A 24,299-nucleotide genomic window follows, 5' to 3' on the forward strand; every position below is an offset into this window, starting at 1 on the left:
CACAGACAATGACAGCTGCTCATGTGGTGAGACACAGACAATGACAGCTGCCCATGTGGTGAAACACAAACCATGGATCATCTTCTGCAATGTTGCTTAATAGACATTAATAATATATGTACCCGAGAAGATTTAATGCAGTGTAATGAAACAGCTTTAAAGTATGTTAGTCACTGGATGAGTGAATTTGACATTTTATGTTTTTGTGTAATATTTCATGCAAGTGGCATTTTTGTCTTTTAATGTATGCTTTTAATTCCAATTCTTTTAATGTCTATTTCTTTAAATGTACGTATTTAATCATTTATATGTATGCTCTTACATTTTCTGTAGTTCGCACACAAAATAAATAAATAAATAAATAAATATGCCTAATCTCATCTTTCACACTTTTCATCTCATTCTTGAGATATTCCAACTGCTCTTTCAGCTCATCTATCTCTCTCTGCAAGTCAGTCACTCTTGTTTGTCATTCATCCTTCCAATAGACCATCTCCAAAAACATCACAATCATTCAACCTTTCCTTTCCACACTCCCCACTCTCGTTTTTTTTTCCATTCATGTTTCTCTTGCTATTCTCACACTCATCTCTCTATGTGGAGAATCTCCCACCTCTGACTCAACGAGGTCAGTTATAATAATCTCTAACTCACCAAGTTCTTCCCATTGCCTGCATTTTGCGCATATACGTATTTCCCCTTCTTTTACCTGCCACATATACAACCGCTGGGATGCATATATTCCACAAGTCCCACATGCCACAAAATTCCTTATTATGTTACACAAAATGGAGTCCTTAAATTATTATTATTATTATTATTATTATTTTCGGGCTACTCCAGGAGTCCTTAGACTCATCGAGGGAGGCCCTAAACATCATGTCCACACAAATATATGACATTCTCACAGTATCTATCATACCTTGCCTTGAACTCGCTCACTGTCATAGCATCCACAACAGACTCTGGCAGCTTATTCCACTCATTTACCACTCTAAAAGTAAAGAACCAGCTCTAACACCACTGCTAACCACACTCTTACCCAGCTTCCATAGGTGTCCCCTAGTTCTCCCACCACCAGTCCTGATCTCAAAAATATCCTCTGAATTAATCCTATAGAATCCCTTTAGCAATTTGAATGTCTCAATCATATCTACCCTTTTCCGCCTATCAACCAGTTTCTGCAACCCACAAATCTTCAACCTGTTCTCATATGGTTCATTCCATAGACCTGCTATCATCTTAGTCACTCGCCTCTGGATCCTCTCCTCCCCATCAAGAAGGAACCGAGGTGACCAAATCTGGGCACAGTAGTCAAGATGAGGTCTTATCAAGGCTCGGTATAGAGGTACAATAACTTGCTTGTCTCTGCTCGTTAAGGTATTTTTCAACAACCAAGTGAATTGATGAGCTGATTTAGCTACTTTTGCAATGTGCCCCCTAAACTTCATCTCCCTATCCACCAACACTCCCAAGTCCCTGGCCTCATCAATCTCTTGGAGTACAGTTCCACCCATGTGGTATACTGCTGCTAATCTTTTCACCCCAAAATGCATAACCTTACATTTTGTCACATTAAATTGACATCCATTCTCCTTAGCCCAGAACTTCAATCTATCCAAGTCATCCTGCAAGACTTTGACATCTCCTGCATTCACTATCGCACTCCCCAACTTTGCATCATCAGTGAACAAATGAACTGTTTCACTTAGATCCTTCCTTATATCGTTAATGAACAGATTAAACAGCAGTGGTTCAAGAACAGAACCCTGTGGCACCCCATTAGTCACAGGCCGTCTTTTGGACTCCACTGAATAAACCACTCTTTGATATCTCTCCATCAACCACCCACCTATCCATCTTACCAACCCTATATCCATTCCCATATGTTGTAGTTTATGGATTAGAATTCCATGTGGTATCCTGTCAAACGCCTTTGCCAGGTCCAGCATTATCACTGTAAACCCATTTCCCTTATCCAGTTCAGCCGTCACCTTGTTATAAAACTTGAGCAAGTTACTCAGGCATGATCTACCCTTTACAAAGCCATGCTGTCCACTGTACAGTATCTCATTTTCATCAATCCATTCCTGTATTTTTCTCTTGACTACTTTCTCCAAGACCTTGACAACAACTCCTGATATGCTGATCGGTCGGTAATTTGCAACCATAGTCTTGGATCCTCCTTTATGCAGTGAAACTATTTTCCCCTCTTTCCACGCCTTCGGGACTAAACCAGACCCGAGACTCAGATTAAACAACATGGTCAAGGGCACTGATAATTCCTTAGCCGCTTCATGCAAGACCCGTGCCGGTATACCATCGAATCCCACAGATGTATTCACATTAAGGTTCTGTAATAGACTATTCACCTCCACTTCATTCATCACAATTCCCGTATAAACTAATGGCTCCTTCATTTTTTCAATGTCACCACCTGGATGATATACTTTTGCAAAGTGCGCGCTCAGTAACTAAACTATATCGACTGGTTCAGTGACCACCTTACCATCGTCATTCCTTAAAATCATTTTGCCATGTACAGTTTTTTTCTTGCTTGCAGCATATTGAAAGAACTGTTTGGGATTCTCTTTTGCTTGCACAGCTAGTTTCCTGTCATAATCGGCTTTTGCTGTTTTTACCACACTCGTTACCCTTCTGGCCTGCAGTTTATACCGTTCATGTGCCTGCAGGTCACCCCTTTCTTTAAATTCCCTCCACAGTTGTTTCTTTTTTTGCAGCTCAAGCTTAATAGTGTTATTCATCCATTTAACCCCTACTTGTTTTACTATTCGGACCCTAGGTATACAATCAGCCATAACCTCCTGTAAATGCTCCTTGACCACTTCCCATGCTCTATCGACATCCAGCCCTTGCAGTTGTACATGCCATGACACTGATCCAAGCAATCTCCTAAGCTTGTCATACTTGCCAGCATGGCAATTCCACATATACCCTGTCTTAATCAAAAATTCCACACCTTTAGCCACCTCCCAGGTCAAGACCTTATGATCTCTCTCACCAATAGGTGGCAACATGGTCATTTTCATTACAGTCAAATTGTGAGATGCTATTACCAGGTCAAGCATTCTCACACTCCTAGTATTTTCAATTACATGCTGTCTCAGATAGTTATCCCTTAATAATTGAATAAAATCCATTTCCTTCCTCACATGTGTCCTCTCCTCCTTCCAATCAATGTTACCATAATTAAAATCCCCCTTAATAATTACCCTCCTTCCACTCATTTCATCAATTTGTTTATGCATACTATCTCCACCATCTATTCCATCACCTGGTCTATAGCAGCACCCAACTGTATATTTTATTCTGCCAGTCTCAATCTCACACCAAATAGCCTCAAATGAGCTCCTTTCACTATCCTGCAATACAACTTCAATTCTCCTTGGCATCAGTTCATCAGCTATCATCAATAACACCCGTCCTCCCATTTTATTCTCTCTGTCCCTCCTAAACACACTATAACCTACACATTCTATCCCACTAACTATATCATCTTTCGTCAGCCATGTTTCACTAATGCCAATTATTGCTATCAAAATCACACATTACATCATCACATCACAATCACACATCATATAAATGGGGAAGGACTTGGTGATATGTCATTTGCAATTGGAGCTGCCACTGCCGCCATTGTTCAAAATAGTGTCGAGGAACTACTACAACTAAATGCTAAATAAGTATAACTATATAAGTATAAGTTAACTATAAGTATAAAACATATTTAAGTATGCTAAATATCTAAATAATGAAAACTTATGTTATCTTCTTTTCTTCTCTTCCACCACTATGCATCTGATTCTGATCACACCTTCTCAGTAACCAAAAAATACACAATATAGAGACAACACAACTAACTCCAAAAACAACCACTGAAGGACACTTGTATTATAGAAAAACAACGTAACACAAATCTCGACAGAAGTCACTCTATTCACCGATTAAAAAAGCACTTTTTTTCAGCACAGCTCAACCACCGCCACACTCTTTGGCAACTCTAGCGCCCTTTTCATATTCAAGATTATTATTATTATAATAAACCTCTATACAGCCAATACTTATCATGGAAGGTCTTACTCAGTGAGTGACATATTTATCATATTGAACCTTAAATATATTCATACTCCTAGTATTTTCAAAACATGATGAGAATGTATTTCTCTTCCCCCCCACTATCCACATAAAAAAATTTAAACTTCTCACATTCCTCTTCACACAAGTTCAACCTCAATTACACTACTTCAAAGAATGTCCTCTCTTTCTCCCCTCTGATCTTCCACTCTGTTTATAATCCTATATGTATTAAACTGGTAAAATCCCTTCATAGCAATTCTTTTCTGCTTATTTATTAAACTGTACAATTTACATTCCCTTGGCCTCTCCCCATAATTTATAGTACTGTAGGTGGAGACCAGATAAGAGTTAGAAATGTTAGATAATTTGGGAATCCTATTCTGGATAACAAATGGAAGTTTTTTTTTTTTTTTTTTTCTGCAAGGTTTGCAATAAGTATAGTGGCAGTCACACTGAATGATTAAATCACACATCATATAAAGACTTACAAATGTCCTATTGCAGTGAGATATGAACTCATAGTATGGAGCAGATGTGCTATCCATATATAAATATACATATGAACCAGTGCCAACCTGGTTGGCTGGGCATTTGTTTTTATGTCTACTATATTAAGAATGATGTAATGTAAGTTTCTTCATGAAAATAAAAATGTGTTGTATTTAAAAATTTTAAATACAGCAATTGTTATACTTCTCTATTCGAAAATCATGTAATCTGAAGCCACTCACTCCAGTTGAACCCAATGTAAGTGGCCTCTGAGAAAATATATTTTGGCCATTAGTAATATATGGTATTATTTTACAGTAAACATGGTGATTTTTGTTTATGTTGCTGTTACTAAGTCTTAAAAATTTTATCATTGATTATGTATTGGATGTGCAGGATTCCTGAGGATAATCCCCAGTCATGGCTTCAGAGACAGCAGGAGAAACTGAAAGCTCGCAAAGAAGGTAAAAATTGGGAAGATCGTCAACAAAAAGAACAGCAGTTATTAGCTGAGCTTCGTTGGACACAAACAAAAAAGACAGTTCCAAGTGGTGGAGAATCAACAGATGATGTCAGTTTGGGGATGGAATTTTCTTCATCATCAAGAGAAAACTCACCTTTCAAGGTATTTCACAAATTAATTTTCACATTTATATATTAAATTCTACATTATTATTCATTATTAAAATCATATTTCCAAAAAAATAATATTATTTTGGGAGAGCAGATTGGTTGAACACTATATTTAAAATTTTAGAATTTGAGCATATGAAGGGAAAGTGCCTAATCTATTTTTGTAAATGGGATTCAGGGTTATAGTCAATTTGAAAGCATTTAGAGGAGATGCAAGAGTTAAACTTTCTCTATAAATATAAGGAGGAGGGTTAGTAGGTAGAAATTTTAGTAAGAATGATTTCCCCCCCCCCAATGAAAGTGGATTAGTTTTATAAAAATTAAGTGGATATTAAATCCAACATTATTTCAAAGCTGAATACAGAAACTACAAGGGTGGTCTGAAAAGTTATCGGCCTCAACCATAGATGGCAACACTATTGGCAAGATTTTTTTTTCTAAGTTGGTACATCTGTCATAAGCATCAATGCGAAATTGCAAGTCATTCTATCGAGTAGTTTGTGCTATACAGCTGTCTGAAGCAAAAGTGTTGTCTATATCTCTTGAAATGCATAAAATTGAGTATTGTGCAGTTATAAAATTCTTTGTAAAAGAAGATTTAACGGCAAAAGAAATTCATTCGAAGGTCATAAAAGTTTATGGGGATTCTTTTCCTTCATTTTTGACAATTAAGAAATGCACTGCCAAGTTTAAACTTGATCGTACCAGCCTTGAAGATGATCCATATGAAGGACATCCAAAAAGTGTAACAACACCAGAAATCATTGATCAAGTGCATGATATGGTATTGGATGGCCGGCAAGTCAAAGTGTGTGAAATTGCTGAGACTATAGGCATTTCAAAAGCACGTGTAGGATATATTTTGCATGAAGAATTGCAAATGAAAAAGCTTTGCCCAAGATGAGTGCCGCACTTGCTCACAGCAGATCAAAAACACACTCGCATGAAAATCTCTGAATAGTGCTTGGAGTGTTTTAACAAGAATAAAACTGATTTTGTGCATTGATTTATTACTATGAATGAGACTTTGATTCATCATTACACACCAGAATCCAAACAGCAGTCAAAACAGTGGACAGAAGCCAGTTGTTCGGCGCCAAAGAAGACAAAATGATATATGCACATAAACACAAGAAAGATATTTATTAATTAACCAAATATTTCGCTCTGGAAATAGCAGACCATCCTCAGTGATATTACAAGAACAGTTTTAAAAAATAAACACAAGCTAGAATACTAACAATAGATCGTTAAAAATAGAACACGGCACGTGATGTTATATCACTAAGTATGAAACGGAATATTTTGAAGTAGAGACATGAAAAAAAAAAATTAATGAGTAATCTTGATTAGACTTTCTCAGATTTTTGATATAGATATACAGTCACTGCTATTCAGGTTGGGACGATGGAGCAAGGCCTCCACGCTTTCCTCGAACAAACGTTCAAACCTATAATGGGATCTATGTAAGAGGCGAGTCCTGGCCTAAAAGATGCTGCGGTCAGTTTCAATCCTGTGTTGAGCTAATCCAGATTTTCAGGTTTGTTGTGAAGAATGGAGGATTGATGTTCTTGGATTCTTTTTTCAAGAGAACGTCCAGTCTGTCCAAAATAGGAGAGATCACAGTTGCAAGGAATTGATAAACTCCAGGAAGAGATAAAGTTGAGCGTTTGTCTTTAGGAGAAGGAAAATGAGAAGACAATTTGTTAATAGGTGAATACGTAGCTGCTAAATCATATTTCTTTAAAATTCTTGCAATAGGTTCTGAAATACCAGATATATAAGGAATAGGCACTCGACGTATTGTTCACAAGTATTCTTAAAACAGCAAAGAAGACAAAGTCGGTTCCATCAGCAGGAAAGGTCATGGCATTGGTGTTTTGGGATGCTAAAGGCATTTTGTTTATTATCTTGAAAAGGGTAAAACAGTAACTGGGGAATATTATTCCAATCTTTTAACCAGACTAGATGAAAAAATTCTTGAGAAAAGACCCGGTTTGCAGAAGAAAAAAATCATCTTTCATCAGAACAATGCACCTGCCCAGAAAGTTGTTTTGGCAATGGAAAAATTAAGGGATCTGCACTATGAAACTGTTGGAACATCCACCCTATTCCCCAGATTTGGATCCTTCTGACTTCTATCTCTTCCCAAAACTATAACTCTTCCTCTCTGGTCAGCATTTTTCTTTGAATCAAGAGGTGATTGCAGCTGTAGAGGAGTATTTTGCAGATCATCTTACTGAGAACCACTACAGGGACGTGATAATGGTGCTGGAGCATCACTGGAATAAATGTATTAGTCTTAAGGGAGATTATGTTAAAAAATAAAAATAATTTTGAAATTATAAATTCGTTTTTTCATTGTTAGGCCAAGAACTTTTCAGACCACCCTCGTATATATAGCCAAATACAGAAACTATATATATATATATATATATATATATATATATATATATATATATATATATATATATATATATATATATATATATATAGTTTCTGTATTTGGCTTGAAATAATGTTGGATTTAATATCCACTTAATTTTTATAAATTTTGCATCTCCGAAGTGAAGCCTTTTGGCTCTTTATTTTAGTAAATACTTTCACGCACTGACTGAGAGTTCAATTACGGAAAATACACCTCTCTGACGTTTCGAGTTGCTCTCTTTAAGGTTTCTGCCTGGTCTCCGAGGATGAACCAATAAGTTCGAAACAGCTGTCATGCCAGTGAAACCTTATCAAAATGGACTAATAAGAGGCGAATATGTGGGCACTTGATAGCGATTGTCGTCACCTATTAGGTCCAGCTAGGGCAACTCATAAATGTCTGTGAATGTATTCCCTTTTACAGTTTCTGTATTCGGCTTTGAAATAATGTTGGATTTAATATCCACTTAATTTTTATAAATTTTGCACCGCCGAAGTGAAACCTTTTGGCTCTTTATTTTAGTGGATTTTTTTTTTTTTTTTTTTTTTTTTTTTTCAGAGGTTTACATTTTTAAATTGGTGAAGTAATGGATAGAAGCATGTGGTGATGTGTCTGTTGTTTGGGAACGTGGGGGGAGGGATGAGAAACATGTTTTTGTTTCAAGTCGGTCTTCAGATGAAGTTTTGCTTTCCACAGAAGGGAACACATCATTAGTCCATTACAATTTTGTCTGGGAATTTCACGAATGTGGTGGTTTGTAGCATTTCATCTCATTTAGTTTTCACCCTTAAGCAATCCCCCCCCCCTCCCCACACACGTGGGTTTCTTAAGGATCAAAACCAAATAACTGTGAGGAGACCTCTCCATCATCTTTAAGGAATGCAGAGAACTGACTGGGGTTAGTAGGTGTCCACTGGGTGGTGAATGATTGAGAATGGGCTGCCAATTTGAGACTTAACTAACCAAATTGTACTCTCTGTTGGCTTAAACCACAAATATATGGTGGTGCAACATGATGAGATTTTATTCTAGTTGGGGCATTGCCCAGTTCAACAAGGTCCCCAATGTTTTTGTCAGGAAACCAGGGCAAGCAGAGAAAAGACAGATAATGGAACAGACTCAAGCTAAACTTCTAGAAGAAGAAGAACAGTGCCGTTGACTGGGTATAGCAGAGAGCAGCTTGCCTCATGGCACTGCTTAATTAAGGGTGCTCATTCAGCCATATTGCAGTGGGTGCCGTATTAGGGCAACAAGATATTTTACAATATCTGATGTAAATGCATTAGATTTATTTGAGGAATTAAAAATTCATTCAAAAATAATACAAGAGAAAAGTGGTCCTCACCAAATTTTATCATTATATATATATATTTTAGAGAATAAATTTTAAATGACTTTAAACCGAGATAAAATATTAAATTTTAATAATAATGATACAACTAGTTTCAGCCTTTTACAGCCTTCTTCAGGTATCCACTAAAGGTAGAACACAGTAATAAAAAATTGAACTTACAAAAAACTGAGAATTACAGGCAAAAAAAAAAATGCAATACATAATTGACACAAAAATGGGGGTGGGGGGGGGAGGAAGTGTGAAGATAACGGACTACAAAGAATCAACGTTTTTGTGTCAATTATGTATTGCATTTTTTTTTGCCTGTAATTCTCAGTTTTTTGTAACTTCAATTTTTTATTACTGTGTTCTACTTTTAGTGGATACCTGAAGAAGGCTGTAAAAGGCTGAAACTAGTTGTATCAAAAAGAGCCGCTTCACTTCGGAGATGCAAAATTATCATTCAAATTTTAATTATCATTAAAATTTAATATTTTATGTCGGTTTAAAGTCATTTAAAATTTATTCTCTAAAATGTATCATTACAATCGAGTAGAAGATCAAGAATACACACACACACACACACACACACACACACACACACACACACACACACACACACACACATATATATAACCAAAATCTTGTAGAAATTTATTCCAACATAATCACCACAGTAAGGCTATTGTTAACAATTCCTGTTAGCATAGCAAGTGCGGAAAGAAGTTTTTCCAAGCTTAGACCGATTAAAAATTATTTGCGAACAGCAACGACCCAAAAAAGTTGGTCTAGCAACTATATCGATAGAGGCAGACATAGCTTATAATTTAAATTTAAATTTAGAAGAGCTTATAAACAGTTTTATTGGGCAATATTGCCATAGAGCAAACATTTAATTAATATTATTATGTAATTGTTTTGCATTAATGTTTCTCTTATAATAAAAACAAAATAGCAATTGGAGATTTTCTTATATTTTTGTCTTATAATCCATCAGAGACAATATTTAATTGTTTGCCTCAGGGCATGATCTAATCTGGCTATGGCCCTGATTAGAACAAACCCTACATCAAAATTGTATGAGACAGCAACCATCAGCATAAGGAGTATTAATGGAAAGGAAATCGAGTTTGCAAAGGAGCTGGAAAAATACCATGTGGACATAATTGGCATTACTGAAATAAAGTAGACAAAAACAGGAGAGATCTTACTTATTAGATCTTATGTGGGCATACTTCAAAATGGGAAAATGGACAATGAAACTTATTTGTGCCTATGGTCTCACAGAATGATCTCCAAAAGAAGAAGTAAAGGAATTTTTTGAGTCACTTGAGCAGGCAGCTGACACAAAGAAAATGAAAAAAGTGGTACTTGTTGGAAATCTAAACAGCAGAGTGGGAAGTGAATCCCACCAGGCATATAAAAATGTTTTGGGAAAATTTGAAGAGAAGGGCAAGGCTAATAAGAATGATAAGTATCTGCTGGATTTCTTATCAGTATATGGACTAGTTATTAACATTGCATTCCATCATAAAGAAATGCACTAGTTCACATGGAGAGAAGAGACGAGAAATAAGAAAAGTCTCATTGATTACATTATTATTGATTGTAATATCCTCACTTGAAATTGGAAGTGACCATGATTTAGTTTTTTAAGTAGAATAAAACTGAATAGCACATTGAAAAGAACAGTATATATATATATATATATATATATATATATATAATTAAAGTTGAGCAGCTTTTACGAGTTGATGCAGATTCAACTATACAAACATTACTGAAGAAAGAATGAAACAGTTTGAAATCAAGAACCAAACCTTGGAATCTCAATGGCAAACTCTGAAGAAAACATTGTTGATTCAGCTAGGGAGGCATGCATGTGGTGAAGTTGTATGCAAGAACAGAAAATTAAAACACCATGGTGGACACAAGGAGTTAAAGAAGCAGTCCTGGAAAAGTAGAAAGCATACCAAAAGTTTTTAGCAAATATGTCAATAGATGCCCTAAAAGAATACAGAGAAGAGTGTAAGAGAGCTAAGCTATGTGTGCGAGTAGCTAAACAAAAAAGTCATTGAATATTTGAATATAGAAGGTAAATATCAGAAAGGTGACAAAATGTTCTGGAGGCTACTGAAAAAGCTTAGAAATGGAAAAATAGTACTGTGAAAGGAATCAAAAATGATAAAGGTAACATGAAAGCTGAAAATAAGGACATCCTGGACATCCTAGCTGTCTGAAGTAATTACTTTGAAAAACTGTTAAATGAAACAAGTGGTGACAGAAATGTAATTGAAAATATTCAAGAGAAATGCAAACAGGAGTACATACCAATACTTGAGATAGAAAAAGCTGTCAAAAATTTGAAATGCTGAAAAGCATCTGGTGTAGATGATATTTGGCCAGAAATGCTGAATATCATACTGAATTTTATGTCTCCATAAAATATGGAGGCACAAAGGTATAGCAGTAGCTACACTGTATGATTCACAGGACCTGATCAGAAGGTTGAATTCTGGATGATTGCAGCAGAGCTCTCATGGTTTCCATCTATAAAAAAAGAAATAGAGTTGAATGTGAGAATTATACTAATAAATGTGAAGAGAAAGAGTTTCAGATGAGGAGGAGACACAATTATAAAAGAATGTTTCATTTAGTTCATGACCCAAAACACAAATTTAAGCTCAAATTGAATGTCATCAAAGACAGGAATGGAGTAGTACTAACTGAAGAACTAGAAATTAAAAACTGATGGAAAGAATACTGCGAGGAGTGGCATTAAACTTGATATTAGAATTGGGGATATCAAACTCAGTTCTTTGCTTTATGCAGACGATCTTGTACTCCTAAACAGATCCAGTGCAATTTTCACTAATAAACTGAGTAACAGAGCTGTCATTGCATAAGGGTGGTAGCAGACTGGAAATGTCTAATTATAAGCCAGTTTGTGTGTCATCAGTAGTTAGTAAGATCTTTGAGAAAGTAGTGAGGGACCGTATACAGCATTGGGCAGATGAGGGTAATGTTATTATGAGAGTCAACATGGATTTGTGAAGGGGTGCTCTTGTTTTAGCAATATGCTAGCCTTTTATAATAAAGTTACAAGAACATTAGATGAGGGGAAGGCATATACTGCCATTTTCCTAGACTTAGCAAAGGCATTTGACAGGGTGCCACATGATAAGCTGATATTCAAGTTGCAGCACATGGGTTGCCGCCTGTTCAACTGGATTCAGGATTGGCTGTCCACTAGGTATCAGAGAGTTGTATGGTAGATATCAAAGAGGCAGAAGGTTACAAGTGGGGTTCCACGGGGCTCAGTGCTGGGACCTATATTGTTTAACCTCTATATCAATGACATTATCCGTGGATTGCAAGGAGATATTCAGTTGTTTGCAGATGATGCGAAGCTGGAAAGGTTATTAGTAATAGTGCAGATGTGGTAGCCCTGCAAGAGGATTTGAATAAGCTAGATAGATGGGCAAATGAATGGGGGTCCCCGTTTAATGCAGCAAAATGTAAGGTCTTGAGGTTTGGGACACATTGATGGGATGCTGCATACTCTATGGGAGGAGTTAAACTGGAGGAAGTAGGATGTTGGATTGTGATAGAGTGGAATTTTATGAACTCCTATCTTATCACAATCTAACATGCTTTTCCAAACAAAAAAAGGAGATAAATACAGTAAATTGCCTCTAAGTGAAAATTAAGTATTATGTATATATATATCAAGTGTGTTCTGTTATGAAAAGGTTAAATAAGTATATATATTATGCCATTGAAGAATGTGGTTAATTCAATATTGAAAGTGTAAAACATTAGCAGAGCATTATGAAACATGTATAAAAGAATTATAAAATGTAAGCACAAATTCACCAGTTGGGGGGAGTGAAGTCCAAAGGTCACGGAGCCATACGCGAGAGAAGCGGCTCACCCCAGGCAAACAGCGTGACGTCACCGTACATGCGATAGTGGGGGAGAGATATGGATGCCATGACATAGTAAGCATGTGTGAGTTGGCTGGACATCGAAAAGGGCGAGAATCGCCGAGAAGGAAAGAGGCAAATATAAGGATCATGCGACCCTGTAACAAGGCTTTTTGTTCCTGAATCTCCTGTGTTCCTCTCTCTCGTGGTGGCGTAGGGTGCGAGTGCCCTCGGTGTCGGAGGGATCCCGATAGGCAGCTACGGTCTTGGCGGCTATTCTCCGCGAAAAGAAGCAAGTCCGGCTGTCCACAGAAGGCCAGTTTCCTGTGAACCTATGAAGCACTAAAGAACCAAAATGGGAAGATAAGTAAACTTTGTTTGTGTTACACTGATTATGAATGAAAGATTTGTGTCACGTTAGTATGTTATAGAAGAAGAACATTAATGATATAGGATAGGATTGTATTGTTATCACTTTAGAAGAATATTGATTTTAACCTTACTATCTGTCGTTGTGTTAAAGTTCGCCTTTGTATTGAATGAAATTAAGGATATGTTAGAGTAAAGAATTGGCAAAAGTATAAAGAGATTGTGAAAGATATGAATGTTATCTTGTGTAGTCTGACAGAGCTACAGAGTTTTAGACTGATTGTGATAATAGTACATGACTAATGCATTAGCGAAGGTTAATATAATTCTTACTTTAGGAAGCTACTGTATAATATATTGCCAGCCTGACTGGCCGAGTGGTTAGCGTATCTGCTCTCCAGCCAAAAGGCTGCGGGTTCGAATCCCGTTTTGGGCATGAATATTTGTGATTGTCTGTGGAAGTGGTAGTGGTTGGCAGTAGATGGCGTTGGTGGAGTCAGCTGGTGGATTGAGTGGTGCAGACAGAGCTGTATAGCAGGTGCCCTCCCTGGAGGAGTCAAATAATAATAAATAATAATAAATAATAAATTGATATTTTATAAGTGTAATTGTAGTGTTTGAATATTATATACCTGGTTTGGAATTCCCTTAAGATGGGATTTTAATTTATGTTATTATGTGTATCAACTTTTGACAATAAACCTAGCTTTTGATTATAACAAAGACTTTCTGTGATTTCTGGAATCTGATGCACCTCTTATAAAATATTAAGGACCTATGCGGGATATTAAAAGGGTATATTTTGGCCACGTCTGCAGAGTTAATAGTTATCATTAAGTACTGTCCTGAGATTACCTCTTGGTTGTTAATATTAATTAATCTAATAGCGCTAAGTGGCGCAGCGAAACAAATAAATTTCTTGGCGTTTTACGAGAGGTAAATCTCAGACACTCTGATACTCTGGTACTGCCTCGATCTCGAGGAAATTCCATTGTCCCTCAGAGGTACCACGTGCTACCCGATTGAGTGTATAACGGAGATATACCACAAAGGTTGAAAACAGTTATAAAAGGAAAGAAAGCGACACAACATAAATGGTGCAGCCGGTAGGATATTGATAGAATAAGGTTAAGATAGAAGAAGGTTTAGGTTAGGAAAGATTGAATAAAATACAACCATTGTACAATAACAACTACAATTCAGTACAACATAAATGGCGCAGTCAGCCGATAGGATGTGGTTTATATAACTAAATAAGTACTTTATATAAAACACAGTAAGCAGGTTTTGGATTCCAAACAGAAGTTTTTAACAAAGGCAAAGGTTGATTCTAGACAATGCACCTAGCCATGCTGTTTTACAATACCCAAATGTGGAATTTTGTTTCCTGCCACCTAATACAACATCCTTAATACAACCACTAGGCCAGGGTGGGATCGCTACTTTCAAAACTTACTACATAAGAACATTCCAATACATTTTGGATAAATTAGACAAGGATAATTTACTGCCGGCCTGGTTGGCCGAGTGGTTAACGTGTCTGCTCTCAAGCCAAGAGGCTGAGGGTTTGAATTCTGCCTTGGGTATGGATGTTTGTGATTGTCCTACAAACTTTGTGTGGAAAGGGAATCTGCGACCCTACCACTTATTGCAGCAGAAGACATCATTGCCAAAACCATGTGAGGTATGGCAATGACCATACAGCTTCTACAGATGTCAAATGCGATTTTTTTTTTTTTTTTTTAATTTACTGACAGTTATTGATGTGTGGAAGAAATTTTCTATTTTGGATTGCACCAAACTTGCTAAGTTGGTGTTATCAGAAATGAAACCATCAACTTTAAATGCATACTGGAAAGCTACTTGCCAGAATGTGTGAAAAAGAAAAACCCCATACCTTTGCATACAAATGAATATCACAATATCATCAGATTAACTTATGCAGTTGGCAAAGAAGGATTTGATGATTTTTTCTTCTGCAGATATTGGAAAATTGATGGTTGACAAGATTGTTAGCGATGATAGAAGCTGCCCTTGTGAATTTCGATGAAAAAGAAAAAAGTGATGATGAAGAGATTCCACTTACTGCAGGAATAATTAAAGAAGGGCTTCAAATGGCTAGTAAATTGCAAAGTCATTTACACATGATCCAAATGATGAACGAGTTGAACAGTTAAACATGAACTGAAGTCATGTATGTCGCAATATGAAGAATTATACAAATATCTAGCCAAAACAGGTCAAAACACAATGAGTCTGACTCCATGGAGGTCAAATGTTAATAATAATAAAATTACTTAAGTATAAAGAGCTAATAAGCTTCATTTCGGCAATGAAAACATTATTTAAATTAAGGGGATATTAAATCCCACATAGTTTTAAAACCGAATAAGAAACTCAAAGATTGGAATCAGAGAGTTTCTTGCCAAATATAGTAAACTATAAAGTATCGGCGACCACTGGTATGAGCAAATGCAAGTGACCCTAGCACGTAGTGCAATACCGGAAGACTCGCAGCAAAGTCGGTATTTTCTGATCGCTATTCAGCCAATAGGATGTGGTTTATATAACTAAATAAGTACTTTATATAAAACACAGTAAGCAGGTTTCGGATTCCAAACAGAAGTTTTTAACAAAGGCAAATGTTGATTCTAGACAATGCACCTAGCCATGCTGTAAAACAGCATGGCTAGTTTCCTCAAAAAAAGGCTGAAACCGGTCTGGGTAGTAACCTCCCTACCATAATGTAATAACAGCATACATTTCCTAGGAAATGTGTTTTTACATTATGGAAAATACTTAAGAATAGCAATCAGAATTTACCAACTTTGCTGCGAGTCTTCCGGTATTGCACTACGTGCTAGGGTCACTTGCATTTGCTCACGCCAGTGGTCGCCGATACTGTATAGTTTACTATATTCGGCAAGAAACTCTCTGATTCCAATCTTTGAGTTTCTTATTCGGTTTTAAAACTATGTGGGATTTAATATCCCCTTAATTTAAATAATAATAAAATTGTTGATAGGCAGTTAGTGATGATGTAAGTTCTTCATGTAGTACTATTATAATATCCTGTACATCCCTTGATGAATATGTCAGGAATTGATGATGATGAATATTAGAAATATAAATCTATTCACAATGTTGCAGGTCTCAAGATCTCTCTTGTGTGGGTTTGAAGGGAAAAAAATAACATAAATATGTCATAACTGCAGGAAGGAGAAAAAGAAATCAGTGATTGAACATTTATTATTATTATTACATAACACCTCCAGGGAGTGCAAAAACTCATCGAGAGAGGGCATTTGCTCTACAGCTCTCCATCTCCACCAACTACCTTCACCATCCACACCAACGCCATCTACCACCACTAATACTTTTACGGACAATCATAAACATCCATGCTCACGGCAGGATTCGAACCCGTAGCCGTTTCACTGGAGAGCGGATACGCTAACCACTCAGCAAACCAGGCCAGCAAAATGAGTGAAGCAAGAATGCTTTTCATATTCCCTGTTATCTGTAGAAGAAAATATATAGATGGGGCAATATAGAGTTATAAGCTCTGGTCATGGTGGGATAACAGCACTAGCTGAGCCTCAATTAAAACTTCATTGGCTACAGCATTGCCATCTGTTACCCTCTGGAATTCCCTCCTCCTCCAGCTTAATCATTCCTCATCTAAAAAAAAAAAGACTAATTCAAATCACCATTTGGAGTGAAGAAAACCCAACAAAATTTACGTACCAAGTCATTTCAATTTATTATTATTATCATCAACATTCGACCTCCATGGAGGTCGAATGTTGATGATAATAATAATAAATTGAAATGTCAGACTCATCATGGGAGGTACTCACTGTTGCATACAGTGCTCATCCAACCGCGACTTAAACTGATTCAATGTGTCTACATTTGCAACACACTCTGGAAATGCATTCCACACACCAACCATTCTCCATGCAAAGAACCTGCTTCTCACTCCTCTGCTCACACCCTCCTTATACAGTTTCCTACGATGGACTCTAGTTATATCCCCTCTCCCATTCTATGAAAAATCTCTTCCATGTCTACCTGATAACAACAACTGACCAGCTTATATGTCTCAATCATATCCCCCCCTCTTCCTCCTATTCACGAGACTCTGCAACTTGCATTCTATTCTATCAATCTGTCCTCGTACTTCACATTCCAAAGACCACTGACTACCTTTGTGAATCTACTCTGTGCCCTTTCCAAAATATCCTCGTCACCATGAAAACCTCGTGACCAAATCTGTGCACAATAATCCATATGAGACCTGATCAAGGCCGTATATAATGGAATCATAACCTCTCTATTTCTGCATATCAGGGTTTTCCGCATCATTGCCATTATTCCATGTGATGTCTTCACAACTTGTGCAATGTGGCTGCTGAATTTCAGGTCCTTGTCCACCATCACTCCTAGATCTCTCATCTCCTCTACTTCTGTTAAAGTTTCCCCACCAAGTGTATACTTTGCATCCCATCATTGCTTACTTAATCTCAAAACCTTACACATGGCAACATTGAACTGACAGTTTCACTTACCTGCCCATTCATGCAATCTATTCAAGTCCTCTTGTAAGGCATTAACATCAGCCTGACTGTGCATTGCTCTCCTCAGTTTTGCATCATCTGCAAACATCAGAATATCACTAGTTAAACCCAACCCAATATCATTAACATACAAATTGAACCACAATAGCCCCAAAACTGACCCCTGCAGCACACCACTGGTGAACTTTCTCTTTCAAAATACTGTAACTCCCATATACAACTTTCTGATACCTATCTGACAGCCAGTCACTGATCCAACACAGAAGGCTGTTATCCAATCTCATCTGTTTCAATTTATTTAAGAGCTTGTCATGTGGCAGTCTATCAGAAGTCTTTGCAAAATCCAAGTACACCACTGTATATGCATCTCCTCTGTCCAAGGTATTTGTCACCTTGTTATAGTACATAAGTAAGTTAGTGAAACATGATCTCCCTTTTACAAACCCATGCTGATACTTGCAGAGGATACTGCTGTTATCAATCCATTTCTGTATCCTACTTCTCACCAATCTCTCCAGCACCTTCACCACAACTCCAGATATACATACCAGCCTATAATTTGACGCTACAGCCTTGTCACCGCCTTTATGCAGTGGAACAATTTTACTCTCCTTCCACTCCCTTGGAACCTGTGCTGTTGCAAAACTCTTATTAAACAGACATGCCAATGCTACTTCCAGTTCCCTGGAACATTCCCTTAAGATGTGTAGTGATATGACAACAAATCCTATCGCCTTATTAACATCAAGGTTATTTATTTCCTTAAATACCTCCTGCTCACTCACAATTAAGCTATCCTCTCCAATGTTCTCTACACTTAAACTTTCATCCCTTAACTTCATCTTTCAAGATCATTCTTCCTTCTACTTGCCACACAGCTAAAAAACTCTCTGGGGTTTTTCTTCTTCTTCTGTGTTTGTAGTGAGTTTCCTCCACAACCTCTTGTCTTGGGCTGTAGCCACATCCAAGTTCATCCTCAAGTCCTCCTCCATCTCCCTCCATCTCTTCTTTGGACACCCACGCCAAAGAAGAGATGTCATTTCTCAGACGTTCCTTTCTGGTCACACCACACATCCACTTAAGCATTCTCATCTCTGCTACCTCCATCCTGCTGATGTTATTTTTCCTCAGGCCCACAGTTTTCATAGCTGGTCTCACTACTGTCCTGTAGATTTTGCCTTTTAGTTTGGTCGGCACCCTCTTATCACATAGCACTCCAGCCATCTCTCTCCAGTTCCTTCATCCTGCATCCCACTTCCTTCTCAGCCTCACCATTCTCTTTCATTGTTGAACCTAAGTATCTAAAGTCACTGACCTTCCTGATGACATTTCCTTCCAGATCTGTCTCCTGGCTGCCATCCACTTTGCAATACATATACTCTGTCTTACTTCTGCTCAGTCTCATACCTCTCTCTCTCTCTCTCCCAGTACTTTCCTCAGGCCCACAGTTTTCATAGCTGGTCTCACTACTGTCCTGTAGATTTTGCCTTTTAGTTTGGTCGGCACCCTCTTATCACATAGCACTCCAGCCATCTCTCTCCAGTTCCTTCATCCTGCATCCCACTTCCTTCTCAGCCTCACCATTCTCTTTCATTGTTGAACCTAAGTATCTAAAGTCACTGACCTTCCTGATGACATTTCCTTCCAGATCTGTCTCCTGGCTGCCATCCACTTTGCAATACATATACTCTGTCTTACTTCTGCTCAGTCTCATACCTCTCTCTCTCTCTCTTCCAGTACTTTCCTCCAACTTTCCAGTTTAGCTGCCACTTCTTCTCTTGATTCTGCACACAGCACGATGTCATCTGCATACAAAATAGTCCAAGGTGCGTCTTCTATCACCTCCTTCATCATAATAATAAATAGGAACAGACTTAATGAAGACCGTTGTTGCAAGCCAACTGTCACTGGAAAACTTTCTGTCTCTCCCAGGTAGGTCCGAACTCTTGTCTTCACATTTCTGTACATCTCCTGCACCGGCCTGACATGTTTCTCGGGTTCCTTCTTCTCCCTCAGACACCTCCAGACCTCTTGACTTGCACACTATCATATGCTTTCTCCAGCTCAATAAATACCAGATGTAGCTCCCGTTGCTTCTCTCAAAACTTTTCCATTATCTGTCATAACCCAAAGATAGCATCTGTCGTCGAACGACCAGGCATGAAACCAGATTGCTCCCTTGCAATCTCCACCTCCTTTCTCAGTCTTCCATCAAGAACCCGCTCTACGATTTTCATTGTGTAGGACAACAACTTTATTCCTTTGTAATTCTTACAGTCTTGTGCATCCCCTTTACTCTTGTAGATGGGGACAAGAGTTCTTCCTCTCCATTCCTTGGGTATATTTTCCTGTTGACAAACTTTTATTAACAAGTCTCACAGCAGGTCAATTCCCTCTCCCTCCAGTGCCTTCCATGCCTCCACTGGGATCCTGTTAGGGCACACCGATTTTCCATTCTTCATCCTCTTTATGGCCTCCTTCACTTCCACTCTACTAATGTTCTGCACCATCCCTCATAAGGCTCCCCATCTTCTCTGTGAGTCCTTGCATTTTCTTCATTCAAAAGCTCTTCAAAGTATATTCTCCATCTGTTTCTTATATCCACATCCCTCTTTAATACTCTTCCTCCGGAGTCTTTGATCTGCCTCACACGTACGATGTCCTTTGATGCCTTATTTTTACATTTTGCCAATCGACAAATCTTTCTGTCCTTCCTTTGTTTCTAATTGATCATGAAGGTCTTGATATGCAATGGCCTTTGCCTGTGGAACAACTCTCTTGGCTTCTCGCTTTTTCTCTCTGTCCTCTTGACTCATCCCACTTCTGCTTTGCCTTCCTCTTAGCCGTCACTGCTTCTTGTACATTATTATTCCACCACCAACCCTTCTTCTACTCTCTAATCTTTCCGTGTATCATGGTCCAATAGTATATTGCACTTACAACAAATCCATACTTTCTCTCGTCTTTCACTCATTCTCTCCCTCTCTGTGAAGACATCTCTTATATTCCGCCATGCATACATATCGCACTCAGGACATCGAATCAGTTTTGAAAAGTCCACGACACCAATGCAACTTGACTTTTGCCCAGTAGCACCAGTCGACGCCCACGTGGCTGACCTTCTGACCGGTATTGTGTGATATTTAAAATGGAAATTTAGACTAATAATTCTGATAGAATTCACATCAAAAATCACTCAGATACACTTCCTTCTCAAAAATAAATAACGAAACCCTAAAATTTGTGAAACACTGCCAATTATTATTCAAAATAGCACTTATTTTTCTGGAGCTCTTTCTGACACTATACAACGTACGGCCCTCTAGCTGCAATATTCAATTTAAACAACAAGAGCAAAAACATTATTGGCTTTATGGGTGAAGCATAAAATGCTTTTTGTTTTTCCCTTTATCTGTGTCGGGAAGCTCGATGGGGGTGGGGGGTGGAGGTTGTGAGCCTTATGCTCGCACTTTGTGGACTGTGGGGTTAGCTCTGTTCTGCTGAGAGCAGGATTTCCTTGAGTCTTTTATGTTTGTGATAGTCGTGTTCACCGTAACTGTAAGCTTGTCTGATGAGTGGGTTGGGATGAGAATGTGCCTTGCTGAAGAAGGTTTCCACTTGATCGTGGAGGAGGGAATGGATGTCTGGGGATTCCGGTTTCTCTATGGATCTGCGTGTTTCTGACAAACCATGGGGCATCCAGAATCATCCACAGGCACTTGTTTTGTATCCTCTGTAGTTTCAGGATGTTGGATTTGGATGTGTGACTCCATGCTGGGGATGCATATGTGATTACTGGTCGTATTACCATCTGATATATTGTAGCAGCTTGTTGCGTGTGCTCAGTTTGCTGTTGTGGTTGATCAGGGGGGTAGAGTTGGGCTATGCCTCTGGATGTCTTTGTACCTATGAGTTTGATGCAGCTGTTGAAATTGAGTTTTTTGTCTAGCTGTATTCCAAGGTATCTGGTTTCGCTTTGCCAAGGTATCTTTTTTCCGAGGAGTTCAATGTCATCAATTGGATGAGGGCTTTGCATCTGGTGAATAGTATAGCTGAGCTTTTGTGAGGGTTTACTTGTATCCTCCAGTCTGAGAACCATTTCTCTAGTGTTGTGATGGTGTCCTGGAGAAGACTGATCGCCAGGTATGGACAGAGAAATCTTGTCATTATGGCAGTATCATCCGCATATAGGGCTGTGATGGTTATCCTCGGATTCTGTGGGATGCCAGCCACGTAGATTGTGAAAAGTAGGGGAGCAAGCAGGTATCCCTGTGGTACACCTGCCAGGATTTTGTGCCTAGGTGAGACTGTGCCATTTATTTTTAAGTGCATGGATATGTCGGTGAGGTATGATTTTATTAGTCGGATGAGGTTTGTTGGTATGTTAGCCTGTAAGAGTTTGTAGAGAAGGCCTTGCTGCCATACCTTGTCAAAGGCTTTGGCCACATGCACGAATACCGCAGCTGTGTGCAGGTTCCAGTTGTATCCCTGTGTGATGTGCTCCACTAGTCTGTGTATTTGTTACACTCTGCTGTGTTCACATCAGCTGAATTGTTCACTTGGTATGATTCCTAGCTTGTCTGATTTTTCTTGTAGTCTTGAGAGGATGATTTTTTCAGCAATCTTTCCTAAATTGGATAACAGGCTGATGGGACGGTATCTTTGCGGGAGTTGTGGATTGTTTCCTGGCTTTTTTATAGGAATGATGTCGGCTGTTTTCCATGCAGTGGGGAATGTTGTATCCTTAGTATTGCATTCGTTATGTTAACCAGGTGCACAATAGCCTTTCGAGGAAGAAGTTTGATGATTCTGTTGGTAATGCCATCAGAACCCGGAGCTTTTTTGTTGTTTAGATGTTTTATGATGTTGGTTATTTCCATTGGAGTAGTGGGGGTGATGCATTCTGGCTTGTCTGTGGTCAGCCTTAAGGTACGCTTGACCTGCTGGTGGATTTCATAAATGTGGCTGATATTTATGTTGTCATATGATGGGCTGCATTGTTTTTCTAGGTTGTCTGCCATTGCTTCCATTTTTTCTGTATCAGTGTGTGCAGTTTGGATGGGGGGGGGGAGAATTGCGTTTGGTGTGAGGGTCTTCAGAAATTTCCAAAATGGGTGATCTTCTGGGTTGAGTGATGATAGTTTGTTTTCCCAGTCCTGATTCCTGTGGTTCTGTAGTGCTTTTCTGACTTGTTTGGTCAAGTTGTTCAGAGTTTTCTTGTCCTGTGGGGATCTTGTGTTGTGGTATCTTTTCCTGACTTTGCTTTTTGTTCTGATTAGGTCCATGATGTTTTCTGGGAGCCATCTGGTTGGGTGGTTGGCTGTGGTTTTGGTGACTGCTTCTAGTGCTTTATTGATTTGGTTTGTTAGACTGCTTACTGCTTCGTCTATTTCTTCTTTTTTGTGGATGATGGGCCAATGTATTCTGGTAGGATTTTGGCTAGCTTTTTCCCATGCTGTGAAAGAGTGCAGGGAGGGCCAGTTGGTCTTGCATGCCAAGTTTCAGCAGAATTGGGTTGTGGTCAGATGATAATTCATTGATCGTCTCTAGTTGGTACTGGTAACTGATGTTTCTAAGAATAGCTATGTGTGCATCAGATCTGCCATGAGGGCTGTAATGAGTGTGCTCGGTAGGGCCTGCTACCACAACTGAGTTGAGTGTTGTGTAGTTGTGTAGTATGCGGCCACTTCTGTTGTTGGTGCTGAACCAGGCTGTGTGCTTGCCGTTTAAGTCTCCTGTTATGATGGTGGGGTCTGCGGTGCCAAGGACGGCATCCAGGTCTGCTGTAAGTAGAGGGTTGCTTGGTGAGTTGTAGGTAGCATATATCCCGAGACTTCCTGCATTGTTTGTGTGGACTTGTATTCCTGTAATCTCCAGGTTGGTGGTCTGTGGAGTGGATATGGCGTTGTGGTGGAGGTAGTTTGATATAGATGGCAGTGCCTCCCCCTCTGGTGCTGAGTCTGTCCGTTCAGTACATTGTGTATCCTCTCACTTTTGGGTTGTTAGTAGGTCTCAGGTGGAATTCAATTTAAATTGAAAGCAGAGATGTTTTATTATGAGGGAGTTTATTTATTTTTTTTTTTTTTATTAGAAAATGGTGGTTGGCTTAATGTGTGCGGCAGCAGTAAATGAGTAAATCGCATGTCGGACAATTCATCGCGGTTATGTGGGATAAAAAAAAAGAAATATTTCATATGTTATTTAATATTTCGATTATATTTAGCTTTCTGAAAATTTTTATTCCATATAAAGTTATTAATATTCTTTCTTACTACAAACTCTGTAGATGGAATATTAATTATTACAGAACGGGAATATAGAATGGTTAGGGAGAAAGAGCACCATATTTAAGAATATTTAGGAATAACAGTTATATCCAACTAATATTTATAGTTAACTATTTATCTATTCCTATTAATGATTCTAACTATTAATAGTTATTA

General features: G+C 38.3%; 1 protein-coding gene across 1 annotated transcript in view; it reads left to right on the forward strand.

The window, feature by feature from the left end:
• Window positions 1–24,299, forward strand: part of LOC150099091 (tensin-1-like) — a 780,515-nt gene that overhangs the window by 555,439 nt on the left and 200,777 nt on the right. The window contains exon 20 of the mRNA XM_090405808.1: window positions 4,984–5,212. Coding sequence (XP_090261934.1) covers window positions 4,984–5,212 — 229 coding nt within the window. The remainder of the gene's footprint in view (window positions 1–4,983; window positions 5,213–24,299) is intronic.

The sequence above is a fragment of the Typopeltis vanoorti genome, chromosome 15 (assembly GCF_054136105.1).
Source record: "Typopeltis vanoorti isolate ZY-2024b chromosome 15, IOZ_Tvanoo_1.0, whole genome shotgun sequence".
NCBI lineage: Eukaryota > Metazoa > Arthropoda > Arachnida > Uropygi > Thelyphonidae > Typopeltis > Typopeltis vanoorti.